Source organism: Astyanax mexicanus, chromosome 5, assembly GCF_023375975.1.
Source record: "Astyanax mexicanus isolate ESR-SI-001 chromosome 5, AstMex3_surface, whole genome shotgun sequence".
Classification (NCBI taxonomy): Eukaryota; Metazoa; Chordata; class Actinopteri; order Characiformes; family Acestrorhamphidae; genus Astyanax; species Astyanax mexicanus.
The window spans coordinates 1,549,602-1,575,376 of NC_064412.1; the positions used below are offsets into that span (position 1 = coordinate 1,549,602).

Genomic DNA, 25,775 nt, shown 5'->3' on the forward strand with positions numbered 1-25,775 from the left:
CTGAACTGCTTGAATTTTTGCACCAGGAGTAAAGCAGCATAAAGTTATCCAAAAGCAGTGTGTAAGACTGGTGGAGGAGAACATGATGACAAGATGCATGAAAAAAAATGTGATTTAAAAAAACAACCAGGGTTAATCCACCAAATATTGATTTCTGAACTCTTAAAACTTTATAAATATGAACTTGCTTTCTTTATGAATATGATCTTTTCATCTTTTTGATTCATTTCTCATTTTCTGCAAATAAATGCTCTAGATGACAATATTTTTATTTGAAATTTACATTTACACAAATACATGTTCAAACTTTTTTTAATGTTTCACTACTTTATTACTTTGGAAAGACCAACATATAACATATAAAACACAATAGTTTTACATAACATTGAAACATAACAACATTGATGCAAATATGTGAGATATAATTTTCATATTATATGTTGATTACAGTAAGTAGAAGAAGTTTTATACTGAAAATTGACCCGGAACAGAACAGGAGGGTTAAGTTTGCACATTGCTTTATCAGAGAAACGTTCCTATTGGCTTGGGGTCGATGTAAGTTTGGTAGATCAGTGCCGGTGTGATCCGGGGGCAGTGTCTGAATGGGCCAGTGTTGGGCTCAGGGTGAAGAGTCCAGGTCTGCAGTGTTGCTGGTGACGGGCGGCTGCAGCTCCAGGCTATTGTGGTTGGTGTCAGAGGTGAAGTAGCTGAATGGAGGCCCTTCACGAGGGCTCCCTCCTGGGGGGCTGGAGGGTACCGGACAGGGAGAAGGGGAGGAGGTTTTGGAGGGAATCAGTCGAGCAGAACAGGTTGCAGACTGAGGCTTTGTTCTGGAGGTCAGAGGCTTCGGAGACACGGATTCCTAGAAACTCAAGGAACTGAGAAGAAGGAGAAAGTGAAGAGAAGAACTGAAAAATCAAAGATTGTAGTAAAAATTAAATAATTTTTCTGAATTTAAGTGATCTATAGGTGAGCCATCAATCATGCACCATGCAGCTTTATGGCGTGTCAGTGCCTTTCAGTGTGCTATCGTAACAACAGGAAAAGTACACCTTGCACGGCTCAAAACATGCAAAAGGCATGTACTAATTCGTATTAAAATCAAGTGATTGCTTAAAGGAGTGATCAGTGTGGTCAGTGTGTGGTGCATTCTGGGCATTGTAGTCTGGAAACTGGAGATCGCAGGCAGAACTGTAGTCATCTTCTGTTTGCTTTTTCCTGCACTTCTATCTTCTGCATCTCCAAGGGTTAATATATACTGTAGTGGAAAACAGCAGCAAGAGAAGTAAGAGAGAGTCAGTCTAGAGTTTATATAAAAGAAGGCAATAAAGAAGGGGAGCCAAAAGTTCATAAAAAGATTAGTAAAAGTCCAAAATATTGTTGAAACTGGATGAAGAGAAGGTGTATTTATGGGATGTAGAACAGGTGAGATCAATATTCCGGTGATTTACTTCCTGGAAGTACTAATTCTCTTAATCTGTGTTAATTGTGTGTTAATTTTGGGCGTAACATAAAAAAATAAATCAATCAGATTGTCTCTTTAAGAGCTCATCATTCCCTTTAAGAGTCAGGTGAGCTCTGAATTTGGCAGATTGCTAATTTAACAACTGCCTGGAACAGCAATGTTATTTTATTTACTATTCTGTTTATTGTTGATGTAAAAGTTGGGTTTGTGCTGCTGTGTGTTCATGTGTGTGTAATAAGTGGGGGTGTACGCTCGGCTCGGCACAGCGCCTGTGTTACCGAGATAGCGATGAACGTCAGACTGTTGGCGTCTGTCTAGGTTGTATTCAGTCAGTGGAGCTCCTGTGTTTTTCTGTTACCAAGATAAACAAGATAAAACTCCAGAAATGTACCTGAACACACCTCATTTCCAGAACACCACGCCCATCAGTGTAGATATATTCAGAAGCTCTGCTGCTGTTTAAACCAGGCTGAAATTTAATGGCATATATATTAGCTTATTCATTTTTTCAGCGGTTCAACTTTTCAAAGTGTTCGTAATGAATTGAAAAAGCATTTTGTGACCTCTCAAAAATGTGAGTTCAATTACTGAGTGCAAATTGCAAATCTTTAAAAGCCATAACTTTTTCCGGACGCTTCTTTCTGACTTCTGACGTTTCTGAAGTGGAAGTTGAGCTAATTTCGGATTATCCAATTATCCTTCGGGACGGGATTAAGTTTTTAATCCTTTCTGGTTATTAGCGATCATATAACCTCTTCAAAGTTGAAGTGTACCACTCCCCAGTGGGCCTCCACTTCTCTGTCTGTATGGATATCTTCCAGTGGAATATCCTCACCGGCGTGTTCATGTCCTCAGATATCTTATTGATAAAGATGGAGATTGGTTTAGAGGTTAATAATAATAATAACAATACATTTTATTTGCTGGTGCCTCTCAAGAGATCCTGTGTGCGTACAAGTACATAAATCAAACAGTACATATTTAAAAGCAGAAAGAGCAGAAAAAAAAGTTGTAACTAAATTAAATAAAATAGAATGAGTAAAGTAAAAACAAGATAAAATAAAGTAGATTGATTAAAATAATTTAAGTACAATAATCACAATGAGTAAGACGAATTTGACACATAAAAAGTAAAATATATACATATATATAAAATAAGTAAAAAGATAATAGTAAAAGTAAAGTAAAATGTTATAAATGATAAGCGATTGAATACATAATAGAACTAAGAACAAGAATGAAAATATAAAACATTAAAATAAAAATAAATAATTAAATAAAAATAAAAGTAGTAATAAACAAAAAAAAAAAAAAAAAATCAATTAAAATAAGAAAAAAGATAAAATAATAAAAAAGTCATTTAAAACAATCAGAGCCTTTCTGATGAGAGCGAGAGTGATTAGAAACTAAAAGTTTGAAATGAACGCAGTAGTATTTTAAAAAATCACTAGTAAATATACATTTTAAACCGGGCAAATTATTATTTATTGCAATTAGTATTTACAAATGTGATTGGAATTATTTTTAGTTTCTTAAAATGTGAAAAATAACAGTTATTAATCATTAGTTAGTGGTATATTAATGAAAGTTGTTATAAAGTGTTACAGAAAAGGCTTTAAAATGTTTCTTTAAAGAGGTTTCTCAAGCCTTGGATCTGCTGCAGAGCGTTTATGGGGAACGTTTGGAAGGTGTATTTATGGGGTGTAGAACGGGTGAGATCATTATTCTGGTGATTGACTTCCTGGAAGTGCATTGTGCAAAGTCATGTGATCGCGTAAAAGAAGTGATGTCAGTGTGTGGTGCATTCTGGGCATTGTGGTTTGGAAACTGGGAGAAGTGAATGGAGAGAAGGTGTATTTTATAGGGTGTAGAACAGGTGAAATCAATATTCCGGTGATTTACTTCTTAGAAGTGGCGTGTGTTAGTGCCGTGATTTATAATAAATTGTTACAGAAAAGGCTTTAAAAGGTTTCTTTAAAGAGGTTTCTCCAGCCTCGGATCTGCTGCAGAGCGTTTATGGAGAAGGTTTGGGAAGGCGATTGGATTCTTGGGGAGGTTTGGTTCAGTTTCAGAGGAATTGTGGAATTGTGCATGCTTGTGCTTATCAGAAAATTAATTCCCAAATTGGATATGGGAAGCATGTGCAAGTATTTCGTGCAAAAACGTTACACAAATGAGTTTGTGGCATCACTCACACCGGTTTCATCAGGCGATTAGGAACAGGGATACTTGCTCGGCGAAGCTTGGGAGCCGTACGCTGTGCGTAAGTATAAATTCCCAGTGGAAAGATCCTATCAGGCTTCCTCTCGTCCAGAAATCACAAATGAACAAATTGGGAATGGCGTGGCTGTTGAAGCCGGCGCAGAGGGGAAAGCTCTGTTAGCGCTGAGATAAGGGAGACGGCTGACCCTGAGATTAATGCCTGACTGGAAGCGTAGCCTCGGGCTCTGCTGTACCTTAATGAAGCTTGCTAAGCTTCTCTTTAAGCTCGGCTACGGTCTCAAAAACAGCAAGGCATGTTTTTTTCTGCTGATAATTCCAGGTATGTAGCCTGAGGTGAGGTATATTTGATGTATGAAGTATCACAAATACACAGGGATGTCAAAGCGAGTAAAAATAAATATATATAACAGAAAAACAGCAGCCAGAGAGCGTAAATATACCATAAACAAGCGAAAGTCCAGAAGGCAAGAACAAAGGACAGGCAAAAATCAGATGTAAATAGTCCAAAACAGGACGAGTGTGGGGTGTAGAACAGGTGAGATCATTATTACGGTGATTGACTTGCTGGAAGTGCCATGTACAAAGTCACGTAATCACGTGAAGGGAGTAATGTCAGTGTGTGGTGCATTCTGGGCATTGTAGTTCGGAGACTGGGAGAAGTGAACAGAAGGTGTACTTGTGGGGTGTAGAACAGGTGAGATCAATATTCTGGTGATTGACTTCATGGAAGTGCTGTATGTAAAGTCATGTGATTGCATAAGGTAGAGATGTCAGTGTGTGGTGCATTCTGGGCATTGTCTGTTTTCTTCATAATGTAGAGTAATTAGCTTTTTCCTGCACTTAAAAAACTAGAAAACAGCAGCCAGAGAGAGTAAACATACCATAAACGAGAGTCAGTCCAAAGTTCATACACAAGAAGGCAATAACGAAGGGCAGGCAAAAATTCTTTAAAAAATCGTAAAAATCCAAAGCATGGTTGTAGCAGTTAGAATGAATGAAGAAAAGGTGTATTTATGGGGTGTAGCACAGGTGAAATCAATATTCCGGTGATTGACCTTCCGGAAAGTGCTGTGTGCAAAGTCACGAGATCGCATAAAGGGAGTGATGTCAGTGTGTGGTGCATTCTGGGCATTGTATTTGGGAGAGAAGGTGTATTTATGGGGTGTAGAACGGGTGAGATTATTATTTTGGTGATTGACTTCCTGGAAGTGCAGTGTGCAAAGTCATGTGATCGCATGAGAACGTAATGTCAGTGTGTGGTGCATTCTGGGCATTGTAGTTCGCAGACTGGAAGAAGAGAATGGAGAGAAGCTATTTTAAAGGGTGTAGAACAGGTGAGATCAATATTCTTGCCTCATATTTCACTCGCTCTAAAATTACTTATCTAAATAAGTCGTCCCTCTGGACACACCCCAACCTCATCCCCTCCAATTATGTTAGCATGCCTAACGACCCTGTTAATTAATGAGGAGGCTCATTCTAATTAACAGCCCCATTCTGCTGCATCCGGCCCTAAAAGCAATGCGATCAGTAGCGTAGACAGTCCAGCTTCCTCAATTATAGGAAAGTGGACCAAATGTCCTTCTGTGCATCTGTGTATCTTAGCTAATGTCTCTAAAATCTCAACTCTAAATATCTACCTAAATATAATAATAATAATAATATATTTTTTATATAGGTCTTTTCAAAATTCTCAAAGACGCGTAAATATCTAAATATTTCTCATTTTTACACTGTATGAATATTATAAGAAATGAATGACTCAATGCAGTTACACTTACCAGGTAATTTTAGAATATCCAATTCACCTGATCTCTCCATGTTTTTGGACTGTGGGGAAAAAGGAAACACAAGCAGACATTGAGAATAATATGGAAACCCCCACCCAGATAGGGACTTGAACCCAAGAGCCCAGCACTGGAAGGCGAACGTGCTATATGCTACGTCCACTGGCAGATAATTTAGCTTGTTTTAAGCAAAAAAGTATTTTTGACGGTACTTCTACCAGAATTAGAGACATGAAAGCAAGAAGAAAGGTCTTGTTGCACCTTAAAATAGAGTCTCAGTTCTCAGTTCATTTTTTTACACTGTATTATTACAGAGTATCATAAGAAATTAATGAATAAAGTTTAAGGCAACCCAAGGATGCTTTACAATCACATTTTACACACAAACATTTACACTAAGCACTCAACAAATCACACAAACCAATGAGAAGCGGCAGCCAATTACACACAGTGTACTCTCAACCGGAAACAACCGTCCACTGAGTGCATCAGAAGCTAAGGCATTGACATAGAAATCACCTAGATAGTACTAATCTAGTTAATTATTAATTTAACTACGTATTAGCTGATATTTTCTTGTTTTAAGTAATTATATCTACTAAAAGAGTCTTATCAACCACTGGTAGATAATTTAGCTTGTTTCAAGCTGTATTTTTGGATAACAGCTAAATTATGTTACTTCTACCAGAACTTGAGATTCTTACAAGAATGCAAGAAGAAATATTTTAATCTCAATAACAATTAACAATTAGATATTAAAATAGCTTTTTGGCAAAGGCCTTTTGCCAGATCTTGTTGCATCTCGAATGGGAGTCTCAACTCTCGCCTAAATAACTGATTATTCTCATTTTTACATTGTAAAAATGTTATAAGAAATACATTTAAAAAAATTATACTTACAATATACAACACCTTTCTTGAAACCCAATGATGCTTTACAACCAAGCTTGAATTTTTGCACCAGGAGTGTTAAGCATAAAGTTATTCAAAAGCAGTGTGTAAGACTGGTGGAGGAGAACATGATGCCAAGATGCATGAAATTAAAACTGTGATTAAAAACCAACCAGGGTTATTCCACCAAATATTGATTATTTCTGAACTCTTAAAACTTTATGAATATGAACTTGTTTTCTTTGCATTATTTGAGGTCTGAAAGCTCTGCATCTTTTTTTGTTATTTCAGTCATTTCTCATTTTCTGTAAATAAATGCTCTAAATGACAATATTTTTATTTGTAATTTGGGAGAAATGTTGTCTGTAGTTTATAGAATAAAACAACAATGTTCATGTTACTCAAACATAAACCTATAAATAGCAAAATCAGAGAAACTGATTCAGAAACTGAAGTGCTCTCTTCATTTTTCGAGTGTTGTCGCCGCTCTGGTAATTCTCCTGCTGTTTTTTTGTTGTAGCGTAGATGTTAAGCGTGGATGTTAAAGAGAGAAAAGCTCAGTGAGGTGGAAACGAGGCTCCCGGGAGCCGAGAGCAGAGCGACTACACCAGCTGTTCTCCTGAAGGAATCTAAGAGAAAAGATAAGCGCTGTTTAGCGAGCCGAGAGCGGAGAGCGGAGCAGATGCCGTTTTCCTGTGAGAAAACCAGGCTTTATTTACATTTCCCAGAACGTCAAAAAAGATCATAAACTCCTGACTGTAAAATAAAAGCACAGATTGGGCGTGAAAAACAGGTGGAACAGGTGGAATAGTGATGCTGTAGTGGTGGATCTTAATCTAGTACAAATATACAGTATCTAATACAGTATGTGGTAAATCTCATTTTGACTGTTGTGGGAATGCTATTAGATTAATTAACTTATTATAGATATTTGAGATGATTTAAAGTGTGTTTTTGATCTTCATACATCTTATAATGTTGTAATAATGCACTAAGACATTTTTCTCTATATAAAATTGTTTGGGAGGAGAAAAAAACATGGTTTAGGGCCTTAAAGTGAGGAAACGGGGTGGTCCTGATGAGTTAACTAAGGCTAACTAAGTTAAGTCAAGCTAAGCTAAGTAAACAAAACTGTAATAAAAATTCAAACAAGTGCTGGATGTTAATTTACACAGATTTCTCTTCTTTTAACTATTTATTTGGGTGAGTAAAACGTTTCCATTTATTTATAGTAAGCTTAGATTCTCGAATTTCTCCAGCACTAAAGCTGGAGCCTGAGCATTAGCATTAGCGGCTAACCACTAACTGTTACACTGAGGAACCCTGAGTGTTCCGGTAAGCCTGGGTATATTAGCTAGCGGTTCATCCCACATGAACTGCCTGGTGGGTAAAGCTGTTGCAGAGTCTGGTAGTGGAGGCTCTGTGTGTTGAGGAGTCTGACTGCCTGGTGGAAGAAGCTGTTGCAGAGTCTGGTAGTGGAGGCTCTGTGAGTTGAGGAGTCTGACTGCCTGGTGGAAGAAGCTGTTGCAGAGTCTGGTAGTGGAGGCTCTGTGAGTTGAGGAGTCTGACTGTCTGGTGGAAGAAGCTGTTGCAGAGTCTGGTAGTGGAGGTTCTGTGTGTTGAGGAGTCTGACTGCCTGGTGGAAGAAGCTGTTGCAGAGTCTGGTAGTGGGGGCTCTGGGAGTTGAGGAGTCTGACTGCCTGGTGGGTAAAGCTGTTGCTGAGTCTGGTAGTGGAGGCTCTGTGTGTTGAGGAGTCTGACTGCCTGGTGGATGAAGCTGTTGCAGAGTCTGGTAGTGGAGGCTCTGTGAGTTGAGGAGTCTGACTGCCTGGTGGAAGAAGCTGTTGCAGAGTCTGGTAGTGGAGGCGAGGCAGCTGCCTCACACTAACTCTAAGAATATTTCCCATAACTCCGTGTGTCTCTGTATCTGCAGGTGAACGGTAAAGACCTGTCGAAGGCGACTCATGAGCAGGCGGTGGAGGCGTTCCGCACCGCTAAAGAACCCATCATGGTGCAGGTTCTCCGCCGGGTTCCCCGACCCAAACCGGCGCCGGACGGAGAGACGCAGGTGGTGGATATCAGCACTCAGACAGACATCACCTTCCAGCACATCATGGCCCTCAGCAAACTGCCCGCCTCCACCCCCCCGCCACTCGAGCCCTACCTGCTACCTGAGGGGTGAGTGACCAACAGCTCGCCAGCCAATCAGAAGGCTTATAACGGACTTACAATGTTTTATCTATCCATATTTATCTCGCTTACTTAGAGTTTCATGCTGTCTTTCATTCTGTCTCTCACTCTCTGGCACTGTCTCTTACTCTCTTGCGCTTTGCTCTTACTTACTCGCCCTGTGTCTCCCTCTCTCATGCTGTCACTTGATCTGTCTCACTTGCACTGTCTCTTTCGGTCTCTCACGCAGTCTCTCACTCACTCGCTCTGCCTCTCGCTTACTCACCCTGTCTCTCGCTGTCTCTCACTCTCTTGTTCTGTCTTTTACTCTCTCGCGCTGTCTCTCGCTCTCTCATTCTGTTTCTCACTTACTTGTTCTTTCTCTTGCTCACTAGCTCTGTCTCTCACTCACTCATTCACTCTGTCTCTTGCTCTCTCGCTCTGTCTCTCACTCTCTCGATCTGTCTCTCATGCTGTCTCTTGCTCTCTCACACTGTCTCTCATGCGGTCTCTTGCTCTCTCACACTGTCTCTCATGCTGTCTCACACTGTCTCTCATGCTGTCTCACACTGTCTCTCATGCTGTCTCTTGCTCTCTCACACTGTCTCTCACTCTCTCGATCTGTCTCTCATGCTGTCTCTTGCTCTCTCACACTGTCTCTCATGCTGTCTCACACTGTCTCTTATGCTGTCTCACACTGTCTCTCATGCTGTCTCTTGCTCTCTCACACTGTCTCTCACCCTCTCGATCTGTCTCTCATGCTGTCTCTTGCTCTCTCACACTGTCTCTCATGCTGTCTCACACTGTCTCTCATGCTGTCTCTCACTCTCTCGATCTGTCTCATGCTGTCTCTTGCTCTCTCACTCTGTCTCTTGCTCTCTCGATCTGTCTCTCATGCTGTCTCTTGCTCTCTCACTCTGTCTCTTGCTCTCTCGATCTGTCTCTCATGCTGTCTCTTGCTCTCTCACTCTGTCTCTTGCTCTCTCGATCTGTCTCTCATGCTGTCTCTTGCTCTCTCACTGTCTCTTGCTCTCTCGATCTGTCTCTCATGCTGTCTCTTGCTCTCTCGCTCTGTAGAGTTTAACATGGGTTAAACCATAGTTCACATGCTTCTGCACTGTTAGTCTGGAAAAGTAAAATTTACTTCACTTATTTAAAGAAAGATTGCCTTAAGATTTGTAATTAGACTAAAAACTGTTAGTTATAATGCCTAAATTGTAAGTACATTTCATTGATTTGTATTATTTTGTTTTTATATTAATTGCTTTGCAAAATAATTCTACTTTGAATATCATAGTCAGGTGAATCTGTTTGATTTCAAGTAAAATAAAGATTTGAAATACTCATAGAGAGAACGGTATAGAGCACACAGCCAAAACAGAGTTACTGCAGCTCAGAAAATGATGCTTGTTCTTACGGCCTACAACACAGAGGCCAAGCAGTTAATCATTATAATATATGATCTACTATACAAATTTACCTAATGTAGCCTCGTGGAGGGGGGGGGGGGGTGACTACACACTGATGGCGAGTGTCAGAAACTGAGGTACACGTCCAGTATGCAAATTGTATGCAAATAGATTGTGCCAGAAGCCAATAGGAAAGACTAAACTCAGTTATTATAAGATGATTCAACTCAAAGATCTCCGTTTGAATCTATATGTGGCCACAAATGTTCGGCTAACTCAAAATAGTTGAGTAATGTTTGGAAATATCCAATTTTACATTAAATTAAAAAAAATATTTGTTTGAGTTTAAACTAATTGTGGGATTAAATTCAGCCTAAAGCTTCGTTTCTTGTTAAGATTAAAGTCAGCACTGATTCTCTGTCGTCGGTCAGAACTGATAAAGTTTTACTCGATTCTGCGAATCAGCGAAATTAGCCAGAGCTCTCGCGTTTCTGATTCTCCGTTAGCGCTGATATTTTCAGCTGATTATCCAGGCTTTCTTCTCCTAGTGCGGAGAGCATTAATTCATCGGTTGGAATAAAATTGTGCGCTCGGGAGAGGTTTAATTAAACAGAGCTTCCACTGAATCGCGTTTCCTCGCTGTTGCATTATTTCAGAATGAAAAATGAATGTGTGTTTGAGAAACGAGGTTCTGCTTTGTCTGTGTGGAATAGAGGGCTGATCTCAGAATAAAAGAGACAGATTAATAAAAAGCATGTGTAAAGCAAGTTGTCGAACAAGTAATTGATTAATCACAGCAGAAGCGTTGTGTAAAGCTGTGGACGTGTGGAAGTGTGTGCAGCAGCTGTAATGTGTTTTGTTTTAAGTCTGAATGGGTTTCACTGTGTTTTACAGACACTCTCCTGCACACGAGTACTTCGACCCCAATGATTTTCTGGATGGAATGCAGCAGGATATGGAGAGAGAGGAGCTGGAGTATGAGGTAATAAACACACTTTCAACAATTCTTCATAAACTGTGCACAGTATATTTTATATTTCCTATCCTGAGCCTCTATTAATCATCCGTTTTACAGTTGGAGCTGCAGAAAGTTTTCTCCAGAGACAGGGTTGGTTCAGGGTGTCCAATATACTAAATATGTTTTTTATATATTAGTAGGCCCACTGGGATGGTCGGTGCATTGCTTCTCATGAGTATAACAGCAAAAGTGGCTGATGTTCAGTTGTGGAAGGAGATATAATTAGAATTTTAAATGTTTAAAAATGAAAAAATTGTGATTTTTTGGTGAAGTACTTTATCTTGCTGGAATTAGCCAGGAATGTCCAAATCATACGTATATTGGTCCAGATCGAACGTCTCACAATTATTGTTACATTAAATGTAAAGTTTTCATTACATTTCTAAAGCCTTTGAGAGTTTGTTAAGAGTGCTGCATCATTGTTGCTTTTATTTTTTTATATTCTCAGATAACTGTGCCTCAATCTGTAATATTTCTGTATTTCTGTGTTACTTAGTACACCAGTGATGACTTTCTTCTTCAGGGCATTCCTAATAGATGAGCAAAAGACTTTGATTTCTAGCAAAAGTCTTTGATTTCTAGGTAAAAGTCTTTGATTTCGAGTAAAAGTCATTGATTTCTAGTAAACGTTGTTGATTTCTTTTTTTATTGATTGATTTCTAAGTTTTTATTGAAAGTTTTATAGATCACAGATGTAACAACATAGTGCATTACAAAACCAATCTTTTTTAAATCCCATCCCACCCCACCCACATCCAACCCCACCCACATCCAACCCCACCCACATCCAACTCACTACTTCCAGTTCACCTTACCCTTAACCAACCAAGTACACCAGTGATGACTTTCTTCTTCCCGGCATTCCTAATAGATGATCAGTGGAATTGCAAAAATGGAAAATGGGTGATTTGATTTCTAGTAAAAGTCTTTCATTTCCATTGATATTTCTGTAACTAAGCAATTATGGTGGCAATCAGTGCAAACAAACATCTATCCAGCATTCCAGGTTTTTATTAAATCCTTGTCATCAATTCCAAAAATAGGTCCATTTTGGATTCTCAATCCTGATAATTTCTAGTGAAAATCTTTGATTTCTTGTAAAAGTATTTGATTCCCATCAATATTTCTGTGAATAAGCAATTATGGTGTTTTTTGTCAAATCCTTGTCTGATGTGTCGTTGATCGATACCTCCCTGAGCGAAGGTGGCTGATGTTCAGTGGTGGAAGGAGATCATTCGATGGTTGGGTGTTTGAGAGTGATTGATCTTGTAGGGTACATCGTCAACGTTTATATGGAGTTTTAATGAGACTGTAGAAAGGAGATATAAGAAATCGAGGGTCATTGGGTCAGTAAATGAATTAATAAAGAGGTGATGTTCACTTATTGGAACAGATGCTCTGTACACGACTTTTTCATGACCTCTCATTGGCCTCCTAGAAGCTCTTAGGATCCGTCAAGAGTCCAAACAAAGCCGCCACCTCCTGAACCTCCAGAATAATGGGTCTATTGCCTCGTTCAGACTGATTAATAACCTCTAATGCCCTGCATGGAGAAAAGAGGGAGGAGGCTGGGGTATTTGTGGTGGAGAAAGCCATAATAATCCATAATCCACTGTAGTGTTATTCCCATTCTTTCCACATTCTCTCTCTTTCCACATTCTGCAGTAGTGTATAGTGTTATTACACATGTCTTAATCATGTTATGCAACATGCTAACTAGCTTTGCGTCATGGCCTTGAACCGAAGCGTGAATGTAAAGGCAGGATTAAGACTCTCAGTGTTTATTTCCCTTTTTCTGCTTCAAAAAAAAAAGTAAAAAAGCATACAGAGAGAAATCCAGCGTGGTCAATGACCGATTAGACCGGCTTCTTTGCAAATTAGTTCTGGCTGACCGCGTTCAGAGCGAGGACACGTGTCTGTTTTATAAGCAACGTTCTTGTGCATTTTTCGTTTTTAATTTTTTTTTTCCCAAAGGAAGGCCCAGACACTTTGTGTGACATAAATGTACCATTAAAAAGTTTAGACACACCTTAAATTCAGTGTTTTTACATTATTTTAAAATGTCCTGCATTGTACATTAATACTAAACTCGTACAAACTATGAAGAAAAAACAATAAAATGTTAAACAAACCAGAATATGTTTTAGATTTTAGATTCTTCTTCCTTCTAACATTCCTCTTGCTTAGATAGAGACAGTTTCGCACATCTCTGCTGGATTTTCTCAGTCAGCTTTATGAGGTAGATTCACCTGGAATTCAGGCTTTCAGTTAACAGCTGTGCTGAACTCATCAAGAGTTAATTACTTGAATTTCTTGTCTCTTAATGTAAAGTTTGAGAGCATCAGTTAAAGTAAAGTAATGAAGAGGTAGAGTTACAGGTATACAGTGAATAGTGAATATTTGAGTAATGTTCGAATCCAGATTATGTCAACTAAGGTCCGTCAATCCAAAACATTTCAAGAATTCTGAAAGTATCCTCAAGTGCAGTCACCACAAAGAACATCAAAAGCTGTGTAATGATGGAACCGGCACTCATCAGGACTGCCCCAGGAAAAGAAGAGTAAGAGTTTTCTCTTTTGTACAGGATATATATATTTTTTTTTTGGACTGTGTTATATAGTAATAGTTCTTTATAGCACTGGTAATAGACCTTTTTATGGATTTTTATGAAGCCCTCTTCACTAAGAGTGTAGATTTTGAGATGATTGTTCGATGGTTTGGGTTGTTTGCTTGTTTAATGGATAATCAGTAAAAGCATCATCTTTTCTCCTTCACTGAAATCTTCTGTACTCTTATGGGAACAGCAATCTGCATCTGTATCGTATAGATTACAGGTGTGGACAGGTGATGAACGAGGTCTGATAGCAGAGCCGTCCACAGCTCCTCATTCATCCAGTCAACCTTTAGTCTGATGCACAGCTTTACATACATTCAATTAAAGACCTGAGAGACTGATACGACTAAAAGCTTGAGCTACATGGCGTCGACAAATGGATTTCCTATACCAGGAGATTCCAGAGGAGAGGATACAAAAGAAGGATATTAAATATAGACAAATTCTTTACAGTTTGATCAGAAAGATGATTTCTAGCAAGTAAAAGTATTTAATTTCTAGTAAAAGTCTTTGATTTGTAGTAAAAATCTTTCATTTCTATCAAAAGTCTCTGATTTCTAAAAAACGGTCTTTGATTTCTAGTAAAAATCTTTGATTTCTAGTAAAAGTATTTGATTTCTAGTAAAATACTCTGATTTCTAGTAAAAGTCATGATTTATAGTAAAAGTCTTTGATTTATAGTAAAAGTATTTGATTTCTATTAAAAGGCTTTGATTTATAGTAAAAGTATTTGATTTATAATAAAAGTCTTTGATATACAGTAAAAGCCTTTGATTTCTATTAAAAGTATTTGATTTCTATTAAAATTCGTTGATTTCTAGCAAACGTCTTTGATTTCTAATAAAATTCTCTGATTTCTAGTAAAAGTCATGATTTATAGTAAAAGTATTGGATTTCTATTAAAAGTCTTTGATTTTTAGCAAAAGTCTTTGATGTCTAGTAAAATAATTTGGTGTAAGCTTTGTCATTGGCCCATATCTCTTTGAATCTGGACCCTTTTAGAAGTTTTTTTTCCTAGTAAAAGTCTTGCATTTCTAACAAAAGTCTTTGATTTCTAGTAGTCTTTGAATCTGGATCATTGTAGATTTTTTTTCTTAGTAAAAGTCTTTGAGTTCAAAGTCAAAGTCAAAGTGGTTTTTATTGTCATTTCAGCTATATACAGAGTACACAGTGAAACGAAACAACGTTCCTCCAGGGACCATGGTGCACATAAACACAGTGTAGACAGAACAATAGTGCAACAGTACAAAAGTGCAGACAGACAATACAACACCATACAGACAAAGAATAATAAATAACAAGACAGTGTGCAAAAAAGACCAGGTGAGGTAGTAATTACTCTATTACACAGTGTGCAATAGAGTCCAGTGAGGTAGTAGGGTTTTTAGTGCTTTCCATTTTCTGGGGTAAGTGGGGTAAGAGTGTGTGTGCATGTACAGAAAAACCATCAGTTCAGTCTCTGCAGTTGAGGAGTCTGATGGCTTGGGGGTAGAAGCTGTTGCAGAATCTGGTGGTGCTGGACCGGATGCTGCGGTACCTTCTTCCCGAAGGCAGGAGGGAGAACAGTTTGTGTGAGGGATGGGTGGGGTCATTCACAATGCTGGTTGCTTTGCGGATGCTGCGGGTGGTGTAAATGTCCGTGATGGAGGGGAGAGAGACGCCGATGATCCTCTCAGCTGTCCTCACAATACGCTGGAAGGTCTTGCGGTCAGAGACGGTGCAGGTCCCAAACCAGGCAGTGATGCAGCTGCTCAGGATGCTCTCAATGGTCCCTCTATAGAAGAGTGTGAGGATGGGTGGAGGGAGACGGGCCTTTCTCAGCTTCCGGAGGAAGTAGAGACGCTGCTGGGCTTTCTTGGCTGTAGAGCTGGTGTTCAGGGTCCAGGTGAGGTTATCTGCTAAGTGGACACCAAGGAACTTGGTGCTCTTAACAATCTCCACAGAGGACCCGTCGATGTTGAGTGGAGAGTGGGTGTGTTGTGCTCTCCTGAAGTCAACAACCATTTCCTTTCTAGTAAAATTTCAGATTTTTAGTAAAAAGCTTTGATTTCTAGTAGAAGTCTTTGATGTAGGCTTTGAGTATATAGTAATGGATCTTTATAGCACACAATATTACTGGATTTTTATGGATCTTTATGAGGCTCTCTTTGCTGTATTTCTTGAAGTATTTGTGTAAAGCAAGTAAAATGAGTGAGCTATGTAAAAAGACACTTTGGTGAGAACAGTGCCGGGTGTTCCAGATATACTGTAGAATTTGAGATTTAAAACCTGTTTAATGCCACAATTTGAATAGATTTAAAATAATGCCTGCATTATTTTGTTGGAGCGCTTATCATCTGTATGGAAACATGTAAGCGGTTCTTTCTGATTGCACATGATTGATACTTAAATCATTAAAACACTTGGAAGATATAATGGATGGAAATTATAGTATAAGTAACTATCCTTAAAGATCAGTTTCTTTTTCATTTTTATTTTTAAACCTATCTATATCGTTATTTTCAGTTATTATGTATGTTTCTGTCTTTTAGACCTCAGTTAAAATAGCTGGTACTGCTCTATCAGCTAATGAGGATCCAAATAAAACAAATGAACAATGAAATAGTAAATCAGTTCAGTAATTCTGGATGTTTTTTCTACGTTTCTTCTGCAGGAGGTGGATTTATACAGAACCAACATCCAGGATAAACTGGGTTTAACTGTTTGCTACAGAACCGACGATGAGGATGAAACTGGAATCTACGTCAGTGAGGTAAAATCTACTGTAACCCATCTCTCTCTCTCTCTCTCTCTCTCTCTCCCGCTCATCCACCCCTCCATTCCCCTCATAACTATCTATCAGTGCTTCTTATCCGTCTGATAAATCTGCAGCGTATCGTATTCAGAGATTCAGAGACGGACATCAGGGGGAATAATGGGGCTATTTATACTGAGCTTCATTCATTATTTCATTATCACCATAACTACCAGCATCTTTCTGAATTAGAGATGGGAAAAGAACCGAGCGGACATTTGTTTCTGTCGTATTACGCTCTGTAAATTATTCCTTATTTTTAAGATTAGGATAATTATGTTTGGAAATGCATTCAGCTTGCCTTCATACAGCCTGCAACTGTTTTAGTCGATTTTTTCTTTTAGCTTTTTATTTATTTTATTCATTTTGTCTTTTTATGTTTCAAATTTTATGTTTTACCTTTTAGCCCTTTCTTTTTATTTTATTATATTTTATTTTATTCATTTAATCCTTTTATTCGTACAACCTGTAACTGTTTTAGTCAAGTTTATTTTTTACCTTTTTATTTTTTGTATTTATTTTGTCTTTTTATTTTTCTAATTTTATGTTTTACCTTTTAGCCCTTTCATTTTATTTTATTTTATTTTAATATTTTCATCCTTTTATTCATACAGTCTGTAGTTGAGTTTTTTTTTTTTACCTTTTTATTTATTTTTTGTATTTATATTGTTGTCTTTTTTAATCTAATTTTATGTTTTACCTTTTAGCCCTTTTATTTTATTTTATTTATTTTATTTTATTTACTTTTGGCCTTTTACCCTTTTTATTTAATTTAATTTGACCTTTTATTTTTTTATACTTTTTTTTTAACTTATTATTATTCATTTTAGTTCCATCATTTACTTTTTTTTATAATTGTGGTGTCGTTTTACTCCTCTATTTCTTTAAACGTGTTTATATTTTATTATTATAATTTTTTATCTCTTTGTTTTATTATTGATTTACATTTTAGCCTGTCTGCATATCCTTTTATTCTGAATTATTTAATTTCTTCCTAATTAAATCTTATATTGTTGGCAAGTTTTTATAATTTAAACTTATTTTTAGTCCCTTTAATTTTGTAAATGCTCGGCTGCATTGAAAATGTGGGTTACCCCTAATTTACTACAGAGTGGAATAAAGGTTGATTGATTATTATTTGTAAAATAAATAAATAATCACAGGATCAAAGACAAAAAATCCAAGAGGCATTAAAACCTGTCTCACTAACGCTGCTTATTGTCTCTTATTGTGTGTCATTATTAATGTATGTTATTATTATTTAAAGTACTGAGACTCTGAGCTATTAGTTAAAATCAAAATCAGTTTTAATCCGTTTCCTTTCTTTCCTTTATCGTTTTAACAGATTGACCCGAACAGCATTGCTGCGAGAGACGGGAGAATCAGAGAGGGCGACAGAATCATCCAGGTTGGTTATTTAACTTTTAAAAGTGTTTAAAAATTAAGAGAGCAGTTCAATTTCTGAATCAGTTTCTCTGATTTTACTATTTACAGGTTTATATTTGAGTAAAATGAACATTGTTGTTTTATTCTATAAACTACAGACAACATTTCTCCCAAATTACAAATAAAAATATTCTCATTTAGAGCATTTATTTACAGAAAATGAGAAATGTCTGAAATAACAAAAAAGATGCAGAACTTTCAGACCTCAAATAATGCAAAGAAAACAAGTTCATATTCATAAAGTTTTAAGAGTTCAGAAATAATCAATATTTGGTGGAATAAAACTGATGCTTTTTAATCAGTTTTTTTCATGCATCTTGGCATCATGTTCTCCTCCACCAGTCTTACACACTGCTTTTGGATAACTTTATGCTGCTTTACTCCTGGTGTAAAAATTCAAGCAGTTCAGTTTGGTGGTTTGATGGTTTGTGATCATCCATCTTCCTCTTGATTATATTCCAGAGGTTTTTAATTTGGTAAAATCAAAGAAACTCATCATTTTTAAGTGCTGTCTTCATTTATTTTTCAGAGCTGTATTTCTACTTTCAATAAAACATATCAAATGTACTCAGTATTGACAGTTTATGAGCAATTTAACTGTAATTGGTTTTGTAAATCTGAACTTCCACCATAAAGACAAAGACTTTAAGTCAAGGTGGTACACAAGATGATTCTGTGAATAAATGTGAAGAATTACTCATGAACTGTTTATCTCTATAAAAAATTAGGTACCACTTTAAAATAAAGCTAATTTATAAAGTGTTTATAAATAGTTTATAATGGAATGTATTAATGTTATAAGTTAAGCTGTAAATGCTTAACTTATAATAATAATAATAATAATAATAATAATAATAATAATAAGCACTTACAACACATAAATAGATAGAACAACAGTGACAAGGACTTTTTAACATATGTGATAAAATTGTTTAAAATGTTATTATAGTTATTAACAGGAATGTATCTCTATTCCAGATTAACGGTATAGAGGTGCAGAACCGGGAGGAGGCGGTGGCTCTGCTTACGAGTGAGGAGAACCAGAACGTTTGCCTGTTGGTGGCTCGGCCAGAGATACAGGTAACTCATTCAGTACACATTCAGATCATAAACATACCATAACTAATATTTAAAGGCATGATAACCTTGAAGACAATCCATAAAACACTGCTAATTCCTAATTGATTAATTGACTGAGGCAAGGGCGTAGGAGCAGGCTTGATATTGGGGGGGACACATTTGCCACCCTATAGTTTCCTAGAACAACATTTGTGGAAATTACTTTTAATCACAAATAATCATTTTTTCTGTATTTTGTTTATTATTAGTTAACATCCAAGTAAAGGTGATTTAACAACTAAACATGTTACTCTACGTTACAGTTACTGTTGTTAGAAAAAGTATGCATGCAATGTCTGAATTACATATGACAAAAATGATCAGTTATCACCTAATATTTAAAATAATATAACAGATTTGGTTATTATTATTATTATTATTACTATTATTATTAATATTATTATTATGTATTGGCATGTCAATTCTGTTGTATATTTACATTTTCTCCACTATTTTTTCGTTCACTGTAGCTCACAATAAGTCCTGTAATTCTAAATGAATAAACACAGTTTGAAAATGAAATAGTACAGGGCAAGTTGAACATTAAATATATAGTTTTTTTTTCTTTAACCTTGACTCCCAATCTGCCCCATTCCAAAGTTAAGCTAACTCACTAACACAGCTGCAGTTTAGTTTGGTTAGTCTACCGTTACCTTTCTTTTAGAAAAATCTCCGTATATCCAGATCTTAATCAGCTGAAGCTGCTGCACCCCGATCCCGCTGCTAAATCTCACAGGCAGGGGCTTCCCCCACCAGCACACCGGGTGCCGCAAAACCAGCAAGCTGATTGGCTGTTTCTACTGAGAGGCGGGACTTAACTAATAACACCATTAGCCCTAGCAGTTAGCCGCTAATGCTAATGCTAATTCTGCACCGAGCTATAGTAGAAATCTGAAAATCTAAGCTCACTGTAAATAAACGGAAGCACTTTATTCACCCGATAAAAGATTTTATTTTTTAAGAATTCGTTTTTTTTTATTTACTTAGCTTAGCTTTACAGATCTCACCACCCAGCAGTGAGACCTGCTGAATTAGAAGGGAAACATGGTGACACCCCTGTTCCTTACTTTTTTTTTTTTTTTAAATATAATTTTTATTTCTAATTTTTCCCATTTTTCTCCCCATTTCACACGGCCAATTACCAAACCCACCCATTAGGACTCCCCTTATCACTAGTGATGCCCCAACACACCAGGAGGGTGAAGACTAACACATGCCTCCTCCGATACATGTGAAGTCAGACTCCGCCTCTTTTCGAGCTGCTGCTGATGCAGCATTACCGAGCAGCCAGCGCACTTGGAGGAAAGCGCAGCGACTCGGCTCCGGTACATCAGCTCACAGAGGCCCCGTGCTGTGGACATCACCGTGGGAGTGATGTGGGGAGAGAGCGCCATCTACCCACCCGGAGGGAGCAGGGCCAATTTTGCTCCCTCTGAGCGCCGGCAGCTTGATGGCAAAGCTGCATGAGCTGGGGTTCGAACCTGCGACCTCCTGCTCATAGTGGCAGCGCTTTAGACCGCTGGACCACTCGGCGCCCACCCCTGTTCCTTACTAGTGTTGCATAAAATGTGCCTTATAATCTGGTCCGACTTATAGAAAATATAGTATCTGGGTAATAAATCAGGTTAAACTGCACCTTAACAGCCGTTTAGCTCAAACTTGAGTATATTTGATAGTATAGACCACAAAAGAACCACTGCATAATTATTGTAGAACCAAAGTGGTCTTGATACTGTAATTTTGGTCCATAATCAATTACGATTACTGATTTCACACCTACTCAAATGAAACACATCAACCAGAGACAGTTTTAACCGACCAAATAGTGCTAATGTGAAAATGCCCTGAGATTTACACTCTAAATGTTTTGTTTTCTGGAACAGCTGGACGAGGGCTGGATGGACGATGACAGAAACGATTTCCTGGATGATCTGCACATGGACATGCTGGAGGAACAGCATCATCAAGCCATGCAGTTCACCGCCAGCATGCTGGAACAGGTACGGCATCTGACACCTGTCCATCAAACGGCGTATCGTCCATCACAGTGTCTGTGTTCATCACCTGCAGTATCAGTCCGTCATACTATAGACCAATCACTGTCACTCGCTGCTCACTAGACAAAACACGAGTGTTTTTTTACTCTAATAAATCTGATTGCTGTTATTCCAACCTATCCGGTTCCTGAAGGGTTAAATCCCGTTTCTAATGGCCATTAAGATTAAAGTTAATCATGATTTAATTTAATTTAACTATTTAATCAATCAGTCTATCAATCAACCTTTATTTTCACTCTGAAAAACATTGAGAATAACCCTAATTTTTGAATGCAGACAAGCAATTTAAAAAAAAAAAAAAAAGTATTTAATCAGGTAAGCTAAAATAAGAAACTAAACAAAAAAAAGAAAACACAATAAATTTGAAATGACAAAAGCATTATGAAAAACAAACAAAAAAAAAATAATATTTTAGAATAAAAGGACAAGTGGAAAGGCTAAAATTTTAAGCAGTTTAATAAAGAGATAAACAATTCAAATAATATAAAAAAATTAGAGGACCGCAAAATTAAGTAGCTGCAAATAGCTAATATAATAATAATAATAATAATAATAATAATAATAATAATAGTAATAATAATAATAATAATAATAATAGTAATAATAATAATAATAATAGTAATAATAATAATAATAATAATAATAATAATAATAATAATAGTAATAATAATAATAATAATTAAGATTATTAAAAAAAGCAAACAGTAGAAATAAAATAAATGTAAATCAGGTACCTGTTTCCAGAATTTCCCTCTGGGACCAATAAAGTATCTATCTATCTATCTATCTATCTATATATATATATATGTCTGTCTGTCTGTCATAAAATAGAATATATAAAATTATGAAATGAATAAAAGATAAAAAGACAAAGGCCACAAGATAAAACAGAAAATAGAAACTAAAATTAAAAAAGGATTTTTTTTTTTTACAGAAATTGCAACAGAATTTAACCTCTGCATTTACTCACAGATTTGATTTCATTGCTCTTTATCTGTAATTTACAATGACAATAAAGTTAAGTTTAATGTGATCTAATCTAATTTAGGCAGTGATAATACATACTGTACCTGAAGTAGTGGGCAGAAACCCAGAAACCCCAGCTCCCAGGAGAAATTGGAGTTTAAAGACCAATTTATACTTTTGCGTTAAGTGAACGTACTGTCTATGGCGTAGCCTGTGCGAGCGCCCTATGCAGCCGCCTGTGTTTATACTTCTATATTTGTGCATATACAAATCTACAGTTCAGTTCATGTGTGGGCGGCTCAGCAGACCAATCACAGCTTCCAGGGAGTCTCTTACGTAGACTATGGCGTACACGGCTACACGTAGAGGTTGAATCAAGGGCTCTTCAGCCATTCTTTAGGTCACTTTACATATTTTTTTTATTGACGTATTTTTTATTGTCCTCTGTCTTTGTTTTTAGAAGAAACATGATGAAGACGGCGGTACGACGGATACGGCCACCCTTCTGTCGCAGCGTCACGAGAAGGACAGTGGCTTGGGACGCACCGACGAAAGCACCCGCAACGACGAGAGCTCAGAGCAGGAGAACCTCTGCGACGACCAGACCAGTGCCTCCACCACCCTGGGGAGCCGGCGACGCCTAGCGTACAGCCAGGACACGCTGGGCAGCAGCGACCTTCCCTTCAGCAGCGAGTCCTTCATCTCGGCCGACTACCCAGACGCCGACTTCCTTGGCGACTTCCCGGCTGACGAATGCGAGCGCTTCCGTGAGCTGCTGGAGCTCAAATGCCAGGTGAGGAGCAGTGCCGGCGGATCACACCAGGGCTTAAGTTGGCCCAGCATGGGCGTAGTCGGCGGGCAGGAGCTTGAAGGCGCCGGAGAGGAAGGAGTGGACAAGGAGCTTGAGCTCCTCAACGAAGAGTTGCGCAGCATCGAGCTGGAGTGCCTGAGCATCGTACGGGCGCATCGCATGCAGCAGCCATGGATGTTGCACAACAGCGGCTTCCGAAACTACAACACCAGCGTTGACGCGTCGAGGCGCCACGAGTTGGCCGACATCAGCGAGCTTCCTGAGAAGTCGGACAAGGACAGTTCCAGCGCCTACAACACTGGCGAGAGCTGCCGGAGCACTCCGCTGACTCTCGAGCTCTCGCCTGACAACTCCTTGCGCCGGGTTGGTGAAGGACCTGCAGACGTTGGAGGTGCTGCATTAGCTTCCAGCAGCAGAATCCAGAAGCCCATGCTGTCACCTGTTCAAGAGGTGTCCTCCAGAAACCGTCCATCACCAACCGAAGAGACCGAACCTGGACCCCAACCTGAGACGAAGGAACGCAATGCCCATCCGCGGTCGGTCTACAAACACGCCCACATCCCAGCACACGCCCGTCACTACCAGAGCTACATGCAGCTGATCCAGCAGAAGTCGGCCGTGGAGTACGGCCAGAGCCAGATGAGCCTGGCGAGCATGTGTCGAGACGCAGCTCAAGACCTCGAACCCAAGATGGAGTGGAAGGTGAAGATCCGCAGTGACGGTACTCGCTACATCACCAAGCGCCCGGTACGCGACCGGCTCCTGAGGGAGCGTGCCCTACGCATCCGCGAGGAACGTAGCGGTGGTATGACCACCGACGACGACGCCGTCAGCGAATTAAAGATGGGACGCTACTGGAGCAAAGAGGAACGCAAGCAGCACGCAGTCCGCGCCAAGGAGCAACGCCAGCGCCGCGAGTTCATGAAGCAGAGCCGCATGGACTGTCTACGGGAGCAGCAGGTCGCCGAGGAGAAGAAGGAGCTGAACATCATCGAACTGAGTCACAAGAAGATGATGAAGAAGCGCAACAAGAAAATCTTCGACAACTGGATGACCATCCAGGAACTGCTGACTCATGGAACGAAGTCGCCAGACGGCACGCGGGTCTACAACTCGCTGCTGTCCGTCACCACTGTGTGAACCTGGCGCCCTCTGCTGTACATAGGACACTACTGATTGGGGTGTTGTATCCTGCCTCGTTCAATGTGGCAACGTTTGTAAATACGGATACAGGTATAGAATATCGGATATAGGAACGCCCTTTCTGAAGGAACTTTTTATTTGATTTTATTTGTCGCTCTTGACTTGACTGGCGTTGGATAGGTGAGAGGTGGTCCATTGGTATTTTGGTAATTTGGTATTTTGCGTTGAGGAGGGTCTCAAAGAAGGACTAGGAAAGTGTTTTACCACAAACGACAAACAATTCAAAGGATTTTTCATACGCCCTCTAAAACTTTCTCAAACTTTCTACTTTGTGCTTGCTTTTTTTTGAGTCATATGTTATAAAGGAACTTAACTATTTTAAAGATGAAAAAAATAAAAAACAGTGCAAAGTCCACGTGCCATACGTACGCAACCGCCAACATTTACTTTTACCTTTTGGTTTGTTCGTTTGTTTGTTCATATTTATCAGTATTTTAACTATCATGAATACATCATGCTTATTGAAAGTGATAATAATACAAAGTATTGAGAGTATTTACCTTCAAGGTCAAGACGAAGTACTGTGGGACGACAATTTTACAATTTTATGTTTTAAAACAACATTGCATTACAACATTGTTTTACAGGTTTTCAAGAAAGGGTGCTGTTTTTTACAATTTATTACAAACGACTCTTTATTACAAGTTTATTTCTTTATTACAGCTGTTCATTAGGTCAATGCATCATCAATACTGCATCATCTCATCCGCATCAATTCGTCCTCAGTTTGTTGAACTGTACATTGGTTTGTGGTGTTGTTAAAAGGTACATTTCTGTATTTTATTTTTTCTTTTCTTTTCTTTTTGTTTTAACAGCAAAAAATGACGACCTTGGCACTGTTCGGCTGAAATACTCAGTTTAGAGAAATGATGCTCTTCTCAGATTCATTGAAAAGAACCTGAAGAAACAGAAAATCACAGTGTTGGGCTTTGAATCCCAGTAGTTAAAAAGCCTTGTTTTGTACCTTTTGTATAGATGTTCATGTATCAATGCAAAATAACACAGCCTAACAAATCCTTAATTAGCAACACAATTTGATGTCTTGTAAAATGAGAGAAATAATAAATTATTGTTTTATATTTGACAATGTTGGGAGCGAGTTGAGTCATTGATTTTTGGGAATGGCTGGTTTTGAACTTAACTAGGGTCCCAGGGTATATATTAGTTTTCTTTTTTATGTAAAAAACAATAATAATTATATTGATGACTCTTTGATTAATTACTCTAAATTAATCACATTCATCATTTTAAGCATTTTAAACTGTAAGATTGAATGTAATTTTATCTGTAGAGCAAATAATTACATAGACTTATAGAATAGAATAATTACATCCATCAGTCAATAATAAAAATTATAAAAATTATAAAACAATTTATCAAATAGATCAAACATTCCAGAAATTATTTTCAGGAGATTTTAGGCTACTCAAACATGTCTTAAAGAGTAAATACACTCTAATACATTTTAACATTAATAGTTATATTTATGTAAAAATAACTTACATAATGTATATATTTGACCATATTTGCATCAAATAAACTTAATTTATTTCAAAAAAATTAAATATTTATATTAATTTATTATGCATCATTTCATTTTACATTTTTTTCTGTAATTGGGCTTTTAATTTGAAACCAAAAATGGCAGATAATCCTAACAGCTGAGCTGAATGAATCGATAATTTTTGATATAAGAATGATATTACTGTGCTGGTTAGATATAATATACTGTATTTTTCACACTATAAGGCGCACCAGATTATAAGGCACATTAAGTGATACTAGTAAGGAACAGGGGTGTTG

The 25,775-nt window shown here is 37.9% G+C and overlaps 1 protein-coding gene across 2 annotated transcripts in view; it reads left to right on the top strand.

Annotated features, from left to right (window-relative positions):
* Positions 1-25,059, top strand: part of pdzrn3b (PDZ domain containing RING finger 3b) — a 215,303-nt gene extending 190,244 nt beyond the window's left edge. For both annotated transcript variants that reach the window (XM_022662739.2, XM_022662740.2), the window contains 7 exons: positions 8,300-8,544; positions 10,839-10,926; positions 16,230-16,328; positions 17,716-17,778; positions 18,795-18,896; positions 20,819-20,935; positions 22,419-25,059. In XM_022662739.2, the coding sequence (XP_022518460.1) occupies positions 8,300-8,544; positions 10,839-10,926; positions 16,230-16,328; positions 17,716-17,778; positions 18,795-18,896; positions 20,819-20,935; positions 22,419-23,909 (2,205 nt within the window). In that variant the 3' untranslated portion in view covers positions 23,910-25,059. The remainder of the gene's footprint in view (positions 1-8,299; positions 8,545-10,838; positions 10,927-16,229; positions 16,329-17,715; positions 17,779-18,794; positions 18,897-20,818; positions 20,936-22,418) is intronic.
* The last annotated feature ends 716 nt before the right edge of the window (positions 25,060-25,775 follow it).